Raw genomic sequence first — 19,380 nt, forward strand, 5'->3', positions numbered from 1 at the left:
ACACCCTGCTTTCTGCCCCTGGCAGCAGGAAATCGCACAGGAAACAATTCAGGTTGGCCTTGTTTATCCCGTTTTTCCTTCACATGAAGAGGTGTTTAAGCTTTATCTGCAGTGTTTTTGGTGCTTTTGTCTGTGACAGATAAGCACCACATGTTGTTTTTCAAATGGATTCATCTGCTGACTCTGAGAGCTTTTTTTTTTTTTTTTTTTGCCTTTTTCTTTTTTTTTATTTTATTTTTTTTTCTTTTTCTTTTTTTTTCTTTAATATTCATTTATTCATTAATTGCATTGCATTACATGACACAATTTCATAGGTACTGGGATTCCCCCCCCTTCACCCCAAACCCTTCCCCCATCATGAATTCCTTCACCTTGATGCATAACCACAGCTCAAGTTCCGTTGAGTTTCCCTAATTAAAAGTTTACACCATACAGAGTCCAGCATCCCACTTGTCCAGTTCAAGTTCCACGGCCTCTTAGGGAGGCCCTCCCAGGTTTGTAGGCAGAGCCAGCAGAGCGTCACCTCGATCAATTATAAGCTCCAACATATCATCAGCAACAGTCCAGGTATGATGAGGCTGGTGCAGAGTCCACTGATTGACATAGTCCGTCTTAGGGTTTCCCCTTGTCCAGTTTTTCGCTGCAAGCATAAAGCTGAGGTGGTTGATTCATCTACTCCATTTTCCATCTTTTTTTGATTAATGCTTTGATTCCTCCATTTTGTTCATGGGAATCCCCCTAAAAAAACTTTGAGGCATTCCCAGTCCAGGCTCCTACATGTACTACTAGTAAGCACAGTGCCCGCCACCGTCCATCACTCCGATCAGCTGATGGTTTTAACCCCTGGGTTGGTTCTCTTCTGAGCCCCGACCTCTATTGGAACCAATGAGTATCGCAGCTCTCCCCGGCTCTGCCCATCACACTCTCGTCCCTCACCTAAACCAGTGGGAGGAGTGCTGGTCGGGTGTTGCATTCCCTACTAGCACATTTACGTGCATCTTATATGTTTATTTCATAAGAGGGAACTTGAAAAAATTTATAGGGAATAAATTGAGATGTTTCTTTTGGTGTAGAGCAAAGCAAAGAACTTGCTTTAATCCATGTGTAGTTTTATTATGATATGCCTTTTCTGTGAACTCTCTGTACACACTTCATGTGAACACTCCAGAGAGAATTATTTCTTCCATAGGTTATTATAAATACAGATTTATGCATAAAGTATGATTATTTGAGGATTGTGTTACCCAGTTGTGCTGAATTTCGGCACGTACTTAGAACTCTAAAAGCAGCTTTTACTACTGCTTGTATTATCTGAGAATTGTATGTCTTTATAACATTTATATATATGTATATGATTTCCAGGAAGACCATGCACTCAGCTACAGCTTTTAAATCCAGAACGATTTGCACGTCTTATCAAAGAAGTAATGAATGGATTCTGGCCTGGCAGAGAGTTGATTGTTCAGTGGTATCCATCTGACGAGGACAGAAATCACCCACCTGTTTCATGGCTGAAGATGGTTTGGAAGAACCTCTATATCCATTTTTCTGAGGATTTGACTGGATTTGATGAGATGCCACTGATCCCGAGAACTGCGCTCGAGGAGGGTCAGACATGCGTGGAGCTCATTAGACTCCGGATTCCCTCAGTAGTCATGTTAGATGATGAATCTGAAGCACAACTTCCGGAATTCCTAGCAGACATTGTCCACAAACTTGGAGGGATTGTCCTTAAAAAGTTGGATTCCTCAATACAGCATCCGCTTATTAAAAAATATATCCACTCACCATTGCCAAGTGCCATTTTGCAGATCATGGAGAAGATGCCATTGCAGAAATTGTGTAATCAGATAGCATCACTACTTCCAACACACAAAGATGCTCTGAGGAAATTCTTAGCTAGCCTGTCTGATAGCAGTGAAAAAGAGAAAAGAATAATCCAAGAATTGACAATATTTAAGCGAATTAACCATTCACCCGGTCAGGGCGTTTCTTCTTACACAAAACTGAAAGGTTGCAAGGTCTTGCACCATACCGCCAAGCTCCCACCAGATCTGCGGCTTTCCATCGCGGTGATAGACAGCAGTGATGAGGCCACCATTCGCTTGGCAAACATGTTGAAAATAGAGAAGTTAAAGACCACTAGCTGCTTGAAGCTTGTTTTGAAAGATATTGAAAATGCATTTTATTCAAATGAAGAGGTAACACACCTCATGTTATGGATTCTCGACAATCTGTCTTCTCTTAAAAACGAGAATCCCAATGTTCTCGATTGGCTAATGCCCTTAAGGTTCATTCCGATTTCCCAGGACCGTGTGGTTTCTGCTAGTGAACTCTTCGATCCCGACATCGCGGTACTCAAGGATCTCTTTTACAATGAAGAGGAAATCTGTTTTCCACCCTCAGACTTTACGTCACCGGATATCCTTCACTCTTTGAGACAGATTGGTTTAAAAAATGAAGCCAGCCTGAAAGAGGAAGATGTTGTGCAGGTGGCAAAACATATTGAAGCCTTACAAGCAAGTTCTTGTCCGGACCAAGAGTTTCTTCTGAAGAAAGCCAAAACACTCTTATATGTGTTGAATAAGAATCCTGCGCTGTTGCAGTCACCTGAAGGAAAGGTAACACTGAAGAAAATCAAGTGGGTCCCAGCCTGCAAGGACAGGCCTCCAAATTATCCTGGCTCTTTGGTCTGGAAGGGAGACGCCTGTCACCTTTGTGCACCACCGGATATGTGTGACGTCACCCACGCTATTCTCGTTGGCTCATCACTTCCTCTTGTTGAAAGCATCCATGTAAACTTGGAAAAGGCATTAGGCATCTTCACAAAGCCTAGCATCAGTGCTGTTTTGAAACACTTTAAAACTGTAGTTGACTGGTATTCTTCAAATACCTTTAGTGATGAAGACTACTACCAATTCCAGCATATTCTGCTTGAAGTTTATGGATTCATGCATGATCATTTAAATGAAGGGAAAGAGTCTTTCAGAGCCTTAAAGTTTCCGTGGGTTTGGACAGGCAAAAAATTCTGTCCCCTCGCCCAGGCTGTGATAAAACCAACCCACGACCTTGACCTCCAGCCTTATTTGCACAATGTGCCAAAAACTATGGCAAAATTCCATCAGCTGTTCAAAGTCTGTGGTTCAATAGAGGAGTTGACATCGGATCATATTTCCATGGTCATTCAAAAGGTGTATCTCAGAAGTGACCAAGATCTCAGTGAACAAGAAAGCAAACAAAATCTTCATCTGATGTTGAATATCATCAGATGGCTGTATAGCAATCAGATTCCAGCGAGCCCCAATACACCCGTTCCTGTCCATCACAGCAAGAACCCTTCTAAGCTTATCATGAAGCCGATTCATGAATGCTGTTACTGTGACATCAAAGTGGATGACTTGAATGACTTACTGGAGGATTCAGTGGAACCAATCATTTTGGTGCATGAGGACATACCCATGAAAACTGCAGAGTGGCTGAAAGTTCCATGTCTCAGCACACGACTGATCAATCCTGAGAACATGGGGTTCGAGCAGTCAGGGCAGAGAGAACCTCTGACTGTCAGAATTAAAAATATTCTGGAAGAGTACCCTTCCGTGTCAGACATTTTTAAAGAACTGCTTCAGAATGCTGATGATGCAGATGCGACAGAGTGCAGCTTCCTGATCGACATGAGAAGGAACATGGACATCAGAGAGAACCTCCTGGACCCGGGGATGGCAGCGTGCCACGGGCCTGCTTTGTGGTCATTCAATAATTCGGAATTCTCAGATTCAGATTTTGTGAACATAACCAGGTTAGGAGAATCATTAAAAAGGGCAGAAGTTGACAAAGTTGGGAAATTTGGTCTCGGGTTTAATTCTGTGTACCATCTCACTGACATCCCCATCATTATGAGTCGAGAATTCATGATAATGTTTGACCCGAACATAAACCATATTAGTAAACACATTAAAGACAAGTCTAATCCGGGGATCAAAATTAATTGGAGTAAACAACAGAAAAGACTTAGGAAATTTCCGAATCAGTTCAAACCCTTCATTGATGTGTTTGGTTGTCAGTTACCTCTGACTGTGGAAGCGCCTTACAGCTACCACGGAACTCTTTTCCGACTGTCCTTTAGAACTCAGCAGGAAGCAAAAGTGAGTGAAATCAGTAGCACCTGCTACAATACCGCGGACATCTACTCTCTTGTGGATGAGTTTAGCCTCTGTGGCCACAGGCTTATCATTTTCACTCAGAGCGTGAACTCCATGTATTTGAAGTACTTGAAAATTGAAGAAGCGAATCCCAGCTTAGCACAAGACACAGTCGTAATTAAAAAGAAGGTCTGCTCTTCTAAAGCATTGACTGCACCTGTCTTGAGCATTTTGAAAGAAGCTGCTAAGCTCATGAAGACTTGCAGCAGCAGTAATAAGAAGCCCATCGCCGAGCCCCCGAAGGCATCTTGCCTTCTTCAGATCACGGTTGAAGAATTTCACCATGTCTTCAGGCGGATTGCTGATTTACAGTCGCCCCTGTTCAGAGGTCCAGAGGATGACCCAGCTTCTCTCTTCGAAATGGCTAAGTCGGGCCAATCCAAAAAGCCATCAGATGAGTTGCCACAAAAAACCGTCGAGTGTACCACGTGGCTCCTGAGCTCCTGCATGGATACGGGAGAGGCTCTGAAGTTTTCCCTGAGTGAAAGTGGAAGAAGACTAGGACTGGTTCCTTGTGGGGCTGTAGGAGTTCTCCTATCTGAGATGCAGGACCAGAAGTGGACCGTAAAACCCCATGTTGGAGAGGTGTTTTGCTATTTACCTCTGCGAATCAAGACAGGCCTGCCCGTTCACATCAATGGATGCTTTGCTGTTACTTCAAATAGGAAAGAAATCTGGAAGACAGATACAAAGGGCCGCTGGAATAGCACATTCATGAGGCACGTGATTGTGAAAGCTTACTTACAGGCCCTCAGTGTCTTACGGGACATGGCCACGAGCGGGGAGCTAAGCGATTACACTTACTATGCAGTGTGGCCCGATCCCGACTCGGTGCATGATGATTTTTCTGTCATTTGTCAAGGCTTCTATGAAGACATAGCACATGGAAAAGGGAAGGAGTTGACAAGAGTCTTTTCTGATGGGTCTGCTTGGGTTTCCATGAAGAATGTGAGATTTCTGGATGACTCTATATTGAAGAGAAGAGACGTCGGCCCAGCAGCCTTCAAGATATTTTTGAAATATCTCAAGAAGACTGGGTCCAAAAACCTTTGTGCCGTTGAACTTCCTTCTTCAGTAAAATTAGGGTTTGAAGAAGCTGGCTGCAGACAGATATTGCTCGAAAACACATTTTCAGAGCAACAGTTCTTTTCAGAAGTGTTTTTCCCAAACATTCAAGAGATTGAAGCAGAACTTAGAGATCCTTTAATGAATTATGTTCTAAATGAAAAAATCGATGAGTTCTCGGGAATTCTTCGTGTCACTCCATGTATCCCTTGCTCCGTGGAGGGGCATCCTTTGGTTGTGCCGTCAAGACTGATCCACCCCGAAGGACGGGTTGCGAAGCTGTTCGATACCAAAGATGGACGGTTCCCGTATGGTTCAACTCAGGACTATCTCAATCCTATCATTCTGATTAAACTCGTGCAGCTGGGCATGGCGAAAGATGATATTTTGTGGGATGACATGCTGGAGCGAGCAGAATCTGTGGCTGAAATCAATACACGTGACCACGCTGCTGCTTGCTTAAGAAGCAGCATCCTGCTGAGTCTCATCGATGAGAAGTTGAAAATAAGGGACCCTCGAGCAAAGGATTTTGCTGCAAAATATCAAACAATTCCCTTCCTGCCATTTCTGACAAAACCAGCAGGTTTTTCTCTGGACTGGAAAGGTAATAGTTTTCAGCCGGAAACCATGTTCCCTGCGACTGCCCTTTACACGGCCGAGTATCAAGATATAGTTTGTCTGTTGCAACCAATTCTCAATGAAAATTCTCATTCCTTCCGAGGCTGCGGTTCAGTGTCATTGGCTGTGAAAGAGTTTTTGGGATTGCTTAAGAAGCCGACAGTGGATCTGGTTGTAAGCCAGTTGAGAGAAGTGGCAAAATCAGTTGATGACGGAGTTACCTTGTACCAAGAGAATATCACCAACGCTTGCTACAAGTACCTGCACGAGGCGATGACGCAGAATGAGGGCACTAAGATAGCCATCATCGAGAAGTTAAAATCCTCTCGCTTCATTCTCGTTGAGAACGCTTACGTTGACTCAGAAAAAGTTTCTTTCCATTTGAATTTTGAAGCAGCACCGTACCTGTATCAGCTGCCCAATAAATACAAAAATAATTTCCGTGAGCTTTTTGAAAGTGTGGGTGTGAGGCAGGCATTTACAGTGGAAGATTTTGCTCTTGTTTTAGAACGCATTGATCAAGAAAGGGGAACGAAGCAAATAACCGAGGAGAATTTCCAGCTCTGCCGAAGAATCATCAGCGAAGGAATATGGAGCCTCATCAGAGAAAAGAAACAAGAGTTTTGTGAGAAAAATTATGGCAAAATACTGCTGCCAGATTCGAACCTTACGCTCCTCCCTGCTAAATCACTCTGCTACAATGACTGTCCCTGGATAAAAGTAAAGGACACCACTGTAAAATATTGTCACGCTGACATACCCCGGGAGGTAGCCGTCAAATTAGGAGCAATACCAAAGCGACATAAGGCCTTAGAAAGGTATGCCTCCAACATCTGCTTTACGACGCTTGGCACGGAATTTGGACAGAAAGAAAAGTTAACCAGCAGAATTAAGAGCATCCTAAACGCCTATCCTTCAGAAAAGGAAATGCTGAAAGAGCTTCTTCAAAATGCTGATGACGCCAAAGCTACCGAAATCTGTTTTGTGTTTGATCCTAGACAGCATCCGGTTGATCGAATATTTGATGACAAGTGGGCCCCACTGCAAGGGCCAGCTCTGTGTGTGTACAACAACCAGCCCTTCACAGAGGATGATGTGAGAGGGATCCAGAATCTCGGCAAAGGCACCAAGGAGGGGAATCCTTGCAAAACCGGACAGTATGGGATAGGATTCAACTCTGTGTACCATATTACAGACTGCCCTTCTTTTATTTCTGGCAATGACATCCTGTGTATTTTTGATCCTCATGCGCGATACGCACCGGGAGCCACATCGGTCAGCCCTGGGCGCATGTTTAGAGATCTAGATGCGGACTTCAGGACACAGTTCTCCGATGTTCTGGATCTTTACTTGGGAACCCACTTTAAGCTCGAAAACTGCACCATGTTCAGATTTCCTCTTCGTAATACAGAAATGGCCAAAGTTTCAGAAATCTCCTCTGTCCCGTCATCAGACAGGATGGTCCAGAATCTTTTGGACAAATTACGCTCAGATGGGGCAGAACTTCTCATGTTTCTCAATCATATGGAGAAAATTTCTATTTGTGAAATAGACAAAGGTACAGGAGCTCTCAATGTGCTGTATTCGGTCAAGGGTAAAATTACTGATGGAGACAGATTGAAAAGGAAACAGTTTCATGCCTCTGTCATTGACAGCGTTACTAAAAAGAGGCAGCTCAAAGACATCCCAGTCCAACAGATAACCTACACTATGGATACCGAGGACTCGGAAGGAAATCTCACTACGTGGCTGATTTGTAATAGGGCTGGTTTTTCAAGCATGGACAAAGTATCTAAAAGTGTTATATCAGCTCACAAGAACCAAGATATTACCCTTTTCCCTCGAGGTGGAGTCGCCGCTTGCATCACTCATAACTATAAAAAGCCTCACCGGGCCTTCTGTTTTTTGCCTCTGTCTTTGGAGACGGGACTGCCATTTCACGTGAATGGCCACTTTGCGCTCGACTCGGCCAGAAGAAACCTGTGGCGTGATGATAATGGAGTTGGGGTCCGAAGTGACTGGAATAACAGCTTAATGACAGCATTAATAGCTCCTGCCTATGTGGAATTATTAATACAGTTAAAAAAGCGCTACTTCCCTGGATCCGACCCAACATTGTCTGTTTTACAGAACACGCCTATTCATGTGGTAAAGGACACTTTGAAGAAATTCTTATCATTCTTCCCAGTGAACAGGCTTGATTTGCAGCCAGATTTATATTGCCTGGTGAAGGCGCTTTATAGCTGTATTCACGAAGACATGAAGCGTCTTTTACCTGTTGTCCGGGCTCCAAATATTGATGGCTCCGATTTGCATTCTGCAGTTATAATTACTTGGATTAATATGTCAACGTCAAATAAAACCAGACCATTTTTTGACAATTTGCTACAAGATGAATTACAGCATCTTAAAAATGCAGATTATAATATCACGACACGGAAAACAGTGGCAGAGAATGTCTACAGATTGAAGCATCTGCTTTTAGAAATTGGCTTCAACTTGGTGTATAATTGTGATGAAACTGCCAATCTTTACCACTGTCTTATAGATGCCGATATTCCTGTTAGCTATGTGACCCCTGCTGATGTCAGATCTTTTCTAATGACGTTTTCCTCGCCTGACACCAATTGCCATATCGGGAAGCTGCCTTGTCGTCTTCAGCAGACGAACCTAAAACTTTTTCATAGCTTAAAGCTTCTAGTTGATTATTGTTTTAAGGATGCTGAAGAAAATGAGATTGAAGTGGAAGGCCTGCCCCTTCTGATTACGCTGGACAGTGTTTTGCAAACGTTTGATGCAAAGCGATCCAAGTTCCTGACAACATACCATGAACTGATTCCGTCCCGCAAAGATTTGTTTATGAATACCTTGTATTTGAAATACAGTAACATTTTACTGAACAGTAAAGTGGCAAAAGTATTTGACATTTCCAGCTTTGCTGATTTGTTATCCTCTGTGTTGCCTCGTGAATATAAGACCAAAAATTGTACAAAGTGGAAAGACAATTTTGCAAGTGAATCTTGGCTTAAGAATGCATGGCATTTTATCAGTGAATCTGTAAGTGTGAAAGAAGATCAGGAGGACACAAAACCAATGTTTGACGTTGTGGTTGAGACCCTGAAAGACTGGGCCTTGCTGCCTGGAACAAAGTTTACTGTTTCGGCCAATCAGCTTGTGGTCCCTGAAGGTGATGTTTTACTGCCGCTAAGCCTTATGCACATCGCAGTGTTTCCAAATGCCCAGAGTGATAAAATTTTTCATGCTCTGATGAAAGCCGGCTGCATCCAGCTTGCCTTGAACAAAATCTGCTCCAAAGACAGTGCGTTTGTTCCTCTGCTGTCTTCTCACACAGCAAACATAGAGAGCCCCACGAGCATTTTGAAGGCTCTGCATTACATGGTGCAAACATCAACATTTAGAACCGAGAAACTAGTGGAAAGTGACTTCGAAGCACTTTTGATGTATTTCAACTGCAGTTTGAGTCACTTGATGTCCCAAGAGGATATAAAAATTTTGAAGTCTCTTCCATGCTACAAATCCATCAGCGGTCGCTATATTAGCATCGCAAAATTCGGGACCTGTTACGTGCTTACCAAGAGCATCCCTGCAGCGGAGGTGGAGAAGTGGACGCAGTCGTCGGCGTCTGCGTTTCTGGAGGAGAAGGTGCATTTAAAGGAGCTGTATGAGGTGCTGGGCTGTGTGCCTGTGGATGATCTGGAAGTGTACTTGAAACACCTCTTACCCAAAATTGAAAATCTCTCCTATGAGGCGAAAATAGAGCACTTGATCTATCTGAAGAATCGATTATCAAATGTTGAGGAAGTATCAGAGATGAAAGAACAGCTTTTTGAAAAACTGGAAGGTTTGTTAATAATCCATGACGCCAACAGCCGACTAAAACAAGCAAAACATTTCTATGACAGAACTGTGAGAGTTTTTGAGGTTATGCTTCCTGAAAAGTTATTTATTCCGAAAGATTTCTTTAAAAAATTGGAGCACCTTATAAAACCCAAGAATCACGTTGCATTTATGACATCCTGGGTGGAATTCTTACGAAATATTGGACTAAAATACATACTTTCACAGCAGCAATTGTTGCAGTTTGCTAAAGAGATCAGTGTGAGAGCTAATACAGAAAACTGGACTAAGGAAACACTGCAAAGTACAGTTGACATTCTTCTCCATCATATATTCCAAGAACGAATGGATTTGTTATCTGGTAACTTTCTGAAAGAACTATCTTTAATACCTTTCTTATGTCCCGAGCGGGCTCCTGCTGAATACATTCGATTTCATCCTCAGTACCAAGAGGTGAATGGAACACTTCCTCTCATAAAATTCAACGGAGCACAGGTAAATCCCAAATTCAAGCAGTGTGATGTGCTGCAGCTCTTATGGACATCTTGCCCTATTCTTCCAGAGAAAGCTACACCCTTGAGTATCAGAGAACAAGAAGGCAGTGACCTGGGTCCACAAGAGCAGCTTGAGCAAGTTCTAAGTATGCTTAACGTGAACCTGGACCCCCCTCTTGATAAGGTTATTAATAATTGCAGAAACATATGCAATGTGACAACTTTGGATGAAGAAATGGTGAAAACCAGAGCGAAGGTCTTAAGGAGCATATATGAATTTCTCAGCGCAGAGAAAAGGGAGTTCCGGTTTCAGCTGCGGGGGGTTGCTTTTGTGATGGTGGAAGATGGCTGGAAACTTCTCAAGCCTGAGGAGGTAGTGATCAACTTGGAGTATGAATCTGATTTTAAGCCCTATTTGTACAAGCTTCCGTTAGAACTTGGCACATTTCATCAGTTGTTCAAACACTTAGGTACTGAAGACATTATTTCAACTAAGCAATACGTGGAAGTACTGAGCCGCATATTCAAGAACTCAGAAGGAAAACAATTAGATCCTAATGAAATGCGTACAGTTAAGAGGGTGGTTTCTGGGCTCTTCAAGAGTCTACAGAATGATTCCGTCAAGGTGAGGGGTGACCTTGAGAACATACGAGACCTTGCTCTGTACCTCCCAAGCCAGGATGGTAGACTGGTCAAGTCAAGCATCCTGGTGTTTGATGACGCACCACACTATAAAAGTAGGATCCAGGGAAACATTGGTGTGCAAATGCTCGTTGATCTGAGTCAGTGCTACCTGGGGAAAGACCACGGTTTCCACACAAAGTTAATCATGCTCTTTCCACAAAAGCTTCGCCCTCGTCTGTTGAGCAGCATACTTGAAGAGCAGTTAGACGAGGAGACGCCCAAGGTGTGTCAGTTTGGGGCCCTGTGTTCCCTTCAGGGACGACTGCAGCTGCTCTTGTCTTCGGAGCAGTTCATCACGGGACTGATCAGGATTATGAAGCATGAAAATGATAACGCTTTCTTGGCCAATGAAGAAAAAGCCGTAAAACTTTGCAAAGCCCTAAGAGAAGGTTTGAAAGTGTCCTGTTTTGAAAAGCTTCAAACAACATTAAGGGTTAAAGGGTTTAATCCCATTCCCCACAGCCGAAGTGAAACGTTTGCTTTCCTGAAGAGATTTGGCAATGCGGTCATCCTGCTCTACATTCAACATTCAGACAGCAAAGACATTAACTTCTTGCTGGCGCTAGCGATGACACTGAAGTCAGCAACTGACAATTTGATTTCTGACACTTCGTATTTAATTGCGATGCTAGGATGTAATGATATTTATAGGATCAGTGAGAAGCTTGACAGTCTGGGTGTGAAATATGACTCTTCAGAACCATCCAAACTGGAACTTCCAATGCCTGGCACCCCGATACCTGCCGAAATTCATTATACTCTGCTGATGGATCCAATGAATGTTTTCTACCCTGGAGAGTATGTTGGGTACCTTGTTGATGCTGAAGGTGGTGATATCTATGGATCGTACCAGCCAACGTATACGTATGCAATTATTGTGCAAGAAGTTGAAAGGGAAGATGCTGACAATTCTAGCTTTCTAGGAAAGATTTACCAGATTGATATTGGTTATAGTGAGTACAAGATAGTTAGCTCTCTTGATTTGTACAAGTTTTCGAGGCCTGATGAAAGCTCTCAAAATAGGGAGAGTGCTCCTTCGACACCCACCAGCCCTACAGAATTCCTTGCACCTGGTCTGCGAAGCATCCCACCCCTTTTCCCTGGCAAAGAGAGCCACAAAACTTCATCTTCAAAGCATCAGTCTCCCAAGAAGCTTAAGGTGAATTCTTTACCAGAAATCTTAAAAGAAGTGACATCGGTAGTGGAGCAAGCCTGGAAGCTTCCAGAGTCAGAACGGAAAAAGATTATCAGACGATTGTATTTGAAATGGCATCCTGACAAAAATCCGGAGAACCATGACATCGCCAATGAAGTTTTTAAGCATTTGCAGAATGAAATCAACAGATTGGAAAAGCAGGCTTTTCTCGATCAAAATGCAGACAGAGCCTCAAGACGGACATTTTCAACCTCGGCCTCCCGATTCCAATCAGACAAGTACTCGTTTCAGAGGTTTTACACTTCGTGGAATCAGGAAGCCACGAGCCATAAGTCTGAAAGGCAACAACAAAATAAAGAAAAATGCCCTCCTTCAGGTGGACAGACTTACTCCCAAAGGTTCTTTGTGCCTCCCACATTCAAGTCGGTTGGCAATCCTGTTGAGGCACGGAGATGGTTAAGACAAGCCCGAGCAAATTTCTCAGCTGCCCGGAATGACCTCCATAAAAATGCCAACGAGTGGGTGTGCTTTAAGTGTTACCTCTCTACCAAGTTAGCACTGATTGCAGCCGACTATGCGGTGAGGGGCAAGTCTGACAAAGATGTGAAACCAACGGCACTTGCACAGAAAATAGAGGAATACAGTCAGCAGCTTGAAGGGCTGACAAATGATGTTCACACCTTGGAGGCTTATGGTGTAGACAGTTTGAAAACAAGATACCCTGACTTGCTTCCTTTCCCCCAGATCCCAAATGACAGGTTCACTTCTGAGGTTGCCATGAGGGTGATGGAATGTACTGCCTGTATCATAATAAAACTTGAAAATTTTATACAGCAAAAAGTATGAAGAGTATTTAAAGGAAACAGAAATGCCGAGCCAGATCTTGAGTGTGTTATAGCACAAACCCAAGTTGCTGTACATCATTGAGCTGCATTGTCACTCACCTAGGACTTGTGAAGCACATTGCACATTGTTCTGCAAGGATTTTGTGGTTATTGTACTGTGAATTCCAACAGAATACCTTAATGAATCTAAGAGGAAATTATTTGGAAGATGGTAAACTGAAAAATCACTCAATTGTTGGAGTGATTGGGGTGGCACATGGTTGTACTGCACTTTATACAGCCAAAGCTTAGCAGTCAGGTCAGTTCATGGCGCTGGGTGGAGTGAGGTTCATTTCATGTTTTTAACATGGTATTTTTGAAGGAGCTAATGAAACACTGGACATATCATTGGTTTAACTGTAGAAGTGAGATGAAATCTTCAGGGTTTATCACGTGTTTGTGGATCTTCTTGGATGCTTTATGATTGGCTGGGTGTGATTTTGAATATGTGGCCGTTTTACATCTTAAATGCTCAGCACATTTAAAATGGTACAGTATTGTAACGTAATCCTGAATATTACTTGATCAGAGTGTGAAGACGGCACTTGCTTTACAATTTTAAGTATTTTGTTATTTTCTGTGTGTTTTACACGTAGGTTTATAGGCTCCTGTTTTATGAAGATACTACATGGAAAACTCAGAATGGTGGCAGTTACTACCAGATGTTAATATTGTTCCTGAAATTGCTTACCAAACAGCATTTATCCACTGTTAGAATGCTTGCTTTGCGTCTTCCACAGTCCATGCAGTGTGATTGGACAGGATGCAATCTTTTGTTGTCTAAAGGTGCTGCAGTTAAAAAAATAATGAGTTTTGTCCCAGGATATTTGGTAAGAGCTTTGAGGGTATTTTTTGTTAAAAACATTTTTAAAAGTTGTTGACATAATTGTGATGGTACCCAGCAATTTATAAAAGAGGAGTTTCAGCTTGTATTTCTCCCTTGAATGAATTCAGAACTGACACATGGTTTTCATCATGCTCAAATGTCTTATCAAACTGATTTACTTCCACATTTTTTTTGCAGAATGTGAAAAAAAAGTAATGGTAGTTTATATAGGTGTATTGGCTGTAAGTGATGCTAAATGTAATATTTTATGCAATTAAGGGCTTACAGAATATATGAAAACTTTTTTACTTATATTGGTGATAGGAATGTCTGCACCTCCACAACTGTATTGCTTCTGGATGTGAAATCATGTAATTATTACTGCTATTATATTAAGTGCCATAATTTTAATAAAGCAAAATGTACATATGAAATCTTTGTAACTGGTTTATTCCTGAGAAATAGTACATTGGAAATCAAACTTGGTATCGTTGCATATTAAGTAGTGTGTGCATGTGTGTGTGCATTTACTTGGAATGTTAGAATTTTCTGCTGCATTTCCATGCTGGAATTCTAGTAGGTTTCTTTTTCATAACTTATTGGATGTCAAATGCAGATTAAACACTAGGTTCATCAGTTGCTTGTGATTTAATTCCAGCTGCTCTCCCTTCTCAGGTAAAAAGATCAGTAGACGTGGTGAGTGTGTCGAAAGGTTTCCTTTTGGCAGGATGTGCAGAGGAAGGTGTGTCTATTCACTGTGCAGAGGTAAATGGGAATTGGTACAGGTGCTGCTTGAAGACCTGCTTCTGTGTATGTTGCATGTGTGCTAATGAGGCGCGAGCTGCCTCCAGGGAGCTTACATTACAGTTAAGGAAGGAGACAGTTGTTGCAGCACAGGTTAGGCATCCTATTGGAATACCAGCATCCCAAATTGGAGTTCCTGGGATGAAGTGCTGGCAACTGCACATCCTATCCAGCTTCCTGCTTGTGCTCTTGGGAGGCAGCACATAATGGCCCAAGGACTTGGTTGGATTCCTGGGAACAGCATGGAAATACCAGATGATGTTGCAGGCTGCTGACCTGGGCCTAGCCCAGTCCTGGCTGACCTGAGGATGTTGGGGAATGAGGCAGAGGACAAAAAATCTGTTCTTCCTCCTCTCTTTGTCACTCGGACTTTGAAACATATATGAATTTTTTAAAATAGTAAAATAAAATGAGGGAAGAGTGGCCTGCTGACATTGGTGTTGCTCGGTTGTCTTGGCCGTGGACATGTTTCGTTCCAGCTGACTTTCAGGGTGGGTGAAATCAGCCGTTTCCTCCATGTGTGCCTGAGAAACAATGTGCAGGAAATGTGTTTTTCCTGCTTTGCAGTGGAGGAGCTCATCAAATTCCTGTCGTTCGTTTCAGGGGACAGCTCTGTGTCTGAAGTGAATTCACATTGTTTTTTGACAAATACGAAGAGTTCATTTTTTTTGGCTTTGCTGTTACTTTATGATTGTCCTTTTTAAATTCAATTAATTGATTTTTCTTATTCCATATGCAATTTCATAGGCTCCAGGATTTCCCTTCCCCTCCTCTTTGTTCCGAGGCTCAAGCCTTCAGCGTCAGGCTGCCCAAATTCTGGGTTTTGGCTTTTTTTTTTAATAAAAGTACTTGCTACTTGGAAGCTGAAATCCAGCACTTAGAATATATTCTATCATTTCTTAATGTTGGAATTTAGACACACACACTCACAAACCAAGAATGATTGGGTCAAAGTTTAAAGTCAAGGTCAACCAAATGGGAGGCGGGTCACCCGCTGGCCTGGGATCGTGGGTTTGTTTCCATGACTGCCAGTTGACAATTTTCTGTTTTAATGTTTTGCAGATCTCATATGTAACTTATATAATGCTGGTAGGTGTTAGGAGAAGTAATCATTTTTGAAGTCAGGCATAGAAGACTGAATGTCTATGATTAGGAACTATGCTTGATTTAAATAGGGCAGAGGTGAGTGGTCAGGGCATCCTAGGGAACTGAGCTGGAACAAGTTCTGTGTGTGTGTGTGTGTGTGAGAGATAAATGTTAGGAGAACTAATCATTTTTGAAGTAAGGGTTTAAATAGGACAGAGGTGAGTGGCCAGCTGCAAGTCGGTGTGTGTGTATGTGTGTGTGTTTCTACTAAGGCAGTGAGAGGGAACCAGTTTCTTCTGGGATATTTGGGCAGGGGAGGGAGAGCGGGGAGCAGAATGACCTTTTGAGAAGGCAAGCAAAGCCCTTCTTCTGAGCAGGGTGGGGATCGTCCCAGCGGTGCCAAGGTGCTGGCCACCAGCCTGCTGGAGGAGGGGCAGGTGTTCTGCGGAGGGAAGGCTGATGTTGGGGTGTGTGTGGGGGGGTAAAGCTGTCTTGCAGAGGGAGCCCAACCATAGAAATCCAAAATTACAGAAGATTTTAGTTACCTGAACTATATCAATCAGAAAGCTACCAGAGCAACAAAACACACTTGAAAGGGTTATTATATATGTATTTTTATCTTCTGTGTTACTTGTTTTTGGCCAGGAGTCGCCTTATGACAACAGGAACTGGCAAAACGGAATCCATGAAAGGAGGCCGCAGGTCAGACGGGCTCTAGCTGGAGCCAAAGCCACAGGCTGAAGGTGAAGGCTCTTGAAATTTTGGTTTAGTAAGTTTGTTTGGAGAGAAGTGGCTCCAAGTAGTGCTGTTCTTTCATTATTTGAAGAAGGCTGGCAGGCATTCCCTTAAGGTTAGAAATCAAACCACAGCCCAGAGCGACCAATGCTAGGAAATTAGTCTCCTTATGTAATAGTGAAGCCGGTATTAAATACATTTAAAAATAAGAATGGGGGCCCAGCACAATGGTGCAGTGGTTAAAGTCCTTGCCTTGAACGCACCAGGATCCCATATGGGCACTGGTTCTAATCCTGGCAGCTCCACTTCCCATCCAGCTCCCTGCTTGTGGCCTGGGAAGGCAGTCAAGGACGACTCAAAGCCTTGGACCCTGCACTCGTGTGGGAGACCTGGGAGAAGCTCCTGGCTCCTGGCTTAGGATTGGCTCAGCTCCAGCAGTTGCAGCAATTTGGGGAGTGAAGCATCGGATAGAAGATCTTCGTCTCTGTCTCTTCTCCTCTGTACGTATCTGACTTTGCAATAAAAATGACTAAATCTTAAAAAAATAAAAATTGTTTGTATGTGCTTAAGACTCATGTTTGTCTCTTTCAGTTGTTAAGTGCCTGTGGAAACCCCCTCACTTACCTTTGATTACAAACCCAGGCCCCGGAGACTCGGAGTCCAGGCTGCACTGGCCATCCAATCAGACGTGCTTCTGGTGGGCAGTGCTGTGGACCCGCAGGCTGCCAAGACCACAACACATCTGTAGGGCAATGCATGTAAAATATGTGCAGGGCAATGAAGAAGGGATGCGATTCTCTGTTTTTATTTGAGAGCAAGGAGAAACAGAGCACTCCCTTCAGCTGGTTCGCTCCCCCAGTGTCCTCAAATGCCAGAACTGGACCAGCATGAAGCCAGAAGTTGGCGACCCAGGCTCTCATGTGGGAGTCAGGAACCCAGCCTCTTGAGCCATAACCTGCTGCTTGCCAACTGCATTTTCAGCAGAAAGCTGGAGTTGAGCTGGAGCCAGTAATTGAATTCAGACACCCTGATTGTGGGATGAAGACCTAAGCCCTAGGCTAAATGCCTGCCCCCAGGAATGATGTTTCAGATGAGGGTACAAAAGGAACAAAAAGTTAATACAGCAGGTGAACCCTGAAGGCCTCAGTGTGGGCATCTGTCCTTTTGGGAGAACGTCCTTCCTCAGTTGCTGTCCCCCAAAGGAAAGCCTGTGTGTGTGTGTGTTCCTTCTCTAGCTATGGGAGTTGGGCACCCATAATTAGGCTTACAACTAAAAAGGTTTGTATTTTATCAGTTGCAATGGCCAAATAAATTGATTTTGCTGTAAATCAAATGTTTCCTATTAAAATTAGGCTTTAATCTTCTTGATTCATGTCTACTTAGTTGAGTTGTAAATTGAAAAAGAGCGAGTGATGGTTTGGATCCCTAAAATAGCGGCATTCAGTGATCTAAATCACTTAATAGGAGAATCAGCTTCCCTCGCTCGGTTGTTTTATTCAGAATCCTGACCTTGCACACACTCCCTGAGAAACTAAATTATGTGTCTAAGTTAATGTCATACATTTTAGAATATAGTTCCATGTAAAAGCTTGGCTTGTAGCAGAAGACTGGATCCTAATCAACCTGGAGGTTGCAACAATGTAAATCTTTTCTTCAAAAGCTGCTGTTCTTCCTGCTTCCTCTTGGCTCTTCTCCTTGACCTCACCTAAGCACCCTCTTCTTGAATGTGTGCTGTGAGGACCAAACCAAAGGACTGATGCTTGGCGGTGTTTGTTGTGTCACGGCAACCAAACTTGAAGAGATTTGCTTTGCACAAGTATTAAACAGGAAACGGTGACAAAAGAGCATACTGCTTTACTATGACAACAGGAATGTCATAGAGTGAAAGTCTTGAATTTGAAAATTGACGTAACTCAATGGAAACAGTGAATATCCGTTTATAATGAACATAAGCCGCCCTGCTGCAGAACTTAACGACCAGCCTGTCAGAGTTGTAATCACTCCTACTTTCTTGGGGGAGCACCACGTTTTAACTTCACATCTTCAAGTGTTTGTTCTGTACCAGCAAATCGAAAGATCAAAGTGTTGTCTTGGGCAGCTGTGAAACTGTAAAACGACACTGACGGTGTCACTGACGGTGTCACTGACGGTGTCACTGATGGTGACATGGCATTTGCTTTTCCGCGTGTCTTTGATTCTGAGACTGTAGGAAATGACTGTTCAGAGATGGCAATCCAACAGTCAGGAAGCTGAAATGCTGCTGAGCTGTTGAGGGATTGTTGTAACAATGGCTGAAAAAAGTCTAACCACTTTTGTGACGCAGGGCATTTTACAGAGTGGCCTGCACAGAAACTGTTTCCATGGGTTCTGTGTTCCTTTACCAGGCATGTAGCAGCTTATGCAACCAGTTGGCATTAAACGTCCTCAGATGCAGGCTGTCAGAGTTTGCATCTATGGGATCCTGTGCCACCACTGATCTCGTGTGCAGAGGGAAGCACAGGGGCTGAATAGGTAGAAATCCCACTGCCCACTTGCCCCTGGTTCTTGGTTGACGTAACAACCCCTTCGGGCTTCCGGTTTGCCATTTGTCATATGAGCTCCACCCCATCTCTCCAGTTACCACAAGATAACTCTTTGCAGGGAATAAAACAGCACAGAAAAGCTTCTCAAAGTGTAAGTGTGGCCACGTTCAAGTTTAAGGTCACAATTGGGTTTAATTTCAGTAGTTAATTTGCGGCCTGTGACTTGTCCTAACTGAGCCTTTGTCCATAGTAACTGGGTCCAAATCATACCTACCCAAAAGACACTTGCTGTGAGGACTAAAGGAAGTAAGACATTCTTCAACACTAGAATCTTTGAGAAATGTAGGTTGATTTTTATTGCTCACTGATACATAGAAAGCATGATGAATTTTGTGGGACTTACCTCATTGACTACATATTGAAAATAAGATCAGAGCCTGACACAGTAG

At 43.1% G+C, this 19,380-nt stretch overlaps 1 protein-coding gene across 6 annotated transcripts in view; it reads left to right on the forward strand.

Moving 5' to 3' along the window:
- The window catches only part of SACS (sacsin molecular chaperone), a 71,568-nt gene extending 54,892 nt beyond the window's left edge, over positions 1 to 16,676 (forward strand). For 3 of the 6 annotated variants that reach the window (XM_058670975.1, XM_004577581.4, XM_058670977.1), the window contains one exon: positions 1,363 to 14,218. In XM_058670975.1, the coding sequence (XP_058526958.1) occupies positions 1,363 to 12,920 (11,558 nt within the window). In that variant the 3' untranslated portion in view covers positions 12,921 to 14,218. Of the gene's footprint in view, positions 1 to 1,362; positions 14,219 to 16,319 lie in introns of those variants that run through there. The other 3 variants (XM_058670978.1, XM_058670979.1, XM_058670976.1) reach the window with 2 other exon arrangements.
- Positions 16,677 to 19,380: the final 2,704 nt, after the last annotated feature.

This window comes from Ochotona princeps, chromosome 12, assembly GCF_030435755.1.
Source record: "Ochotona princeps isolate mOchPri1 chromosome 12, mOchPri1.hap1, whole genome shotgun sequence".
In the NCBI taxonomy this organism is placed as follows: Eukaryota; Metazoa; Chordata; class Mammalia; order Lagomorpha; family Ochotonidae; genus Ochotona; species Ochotona princeps.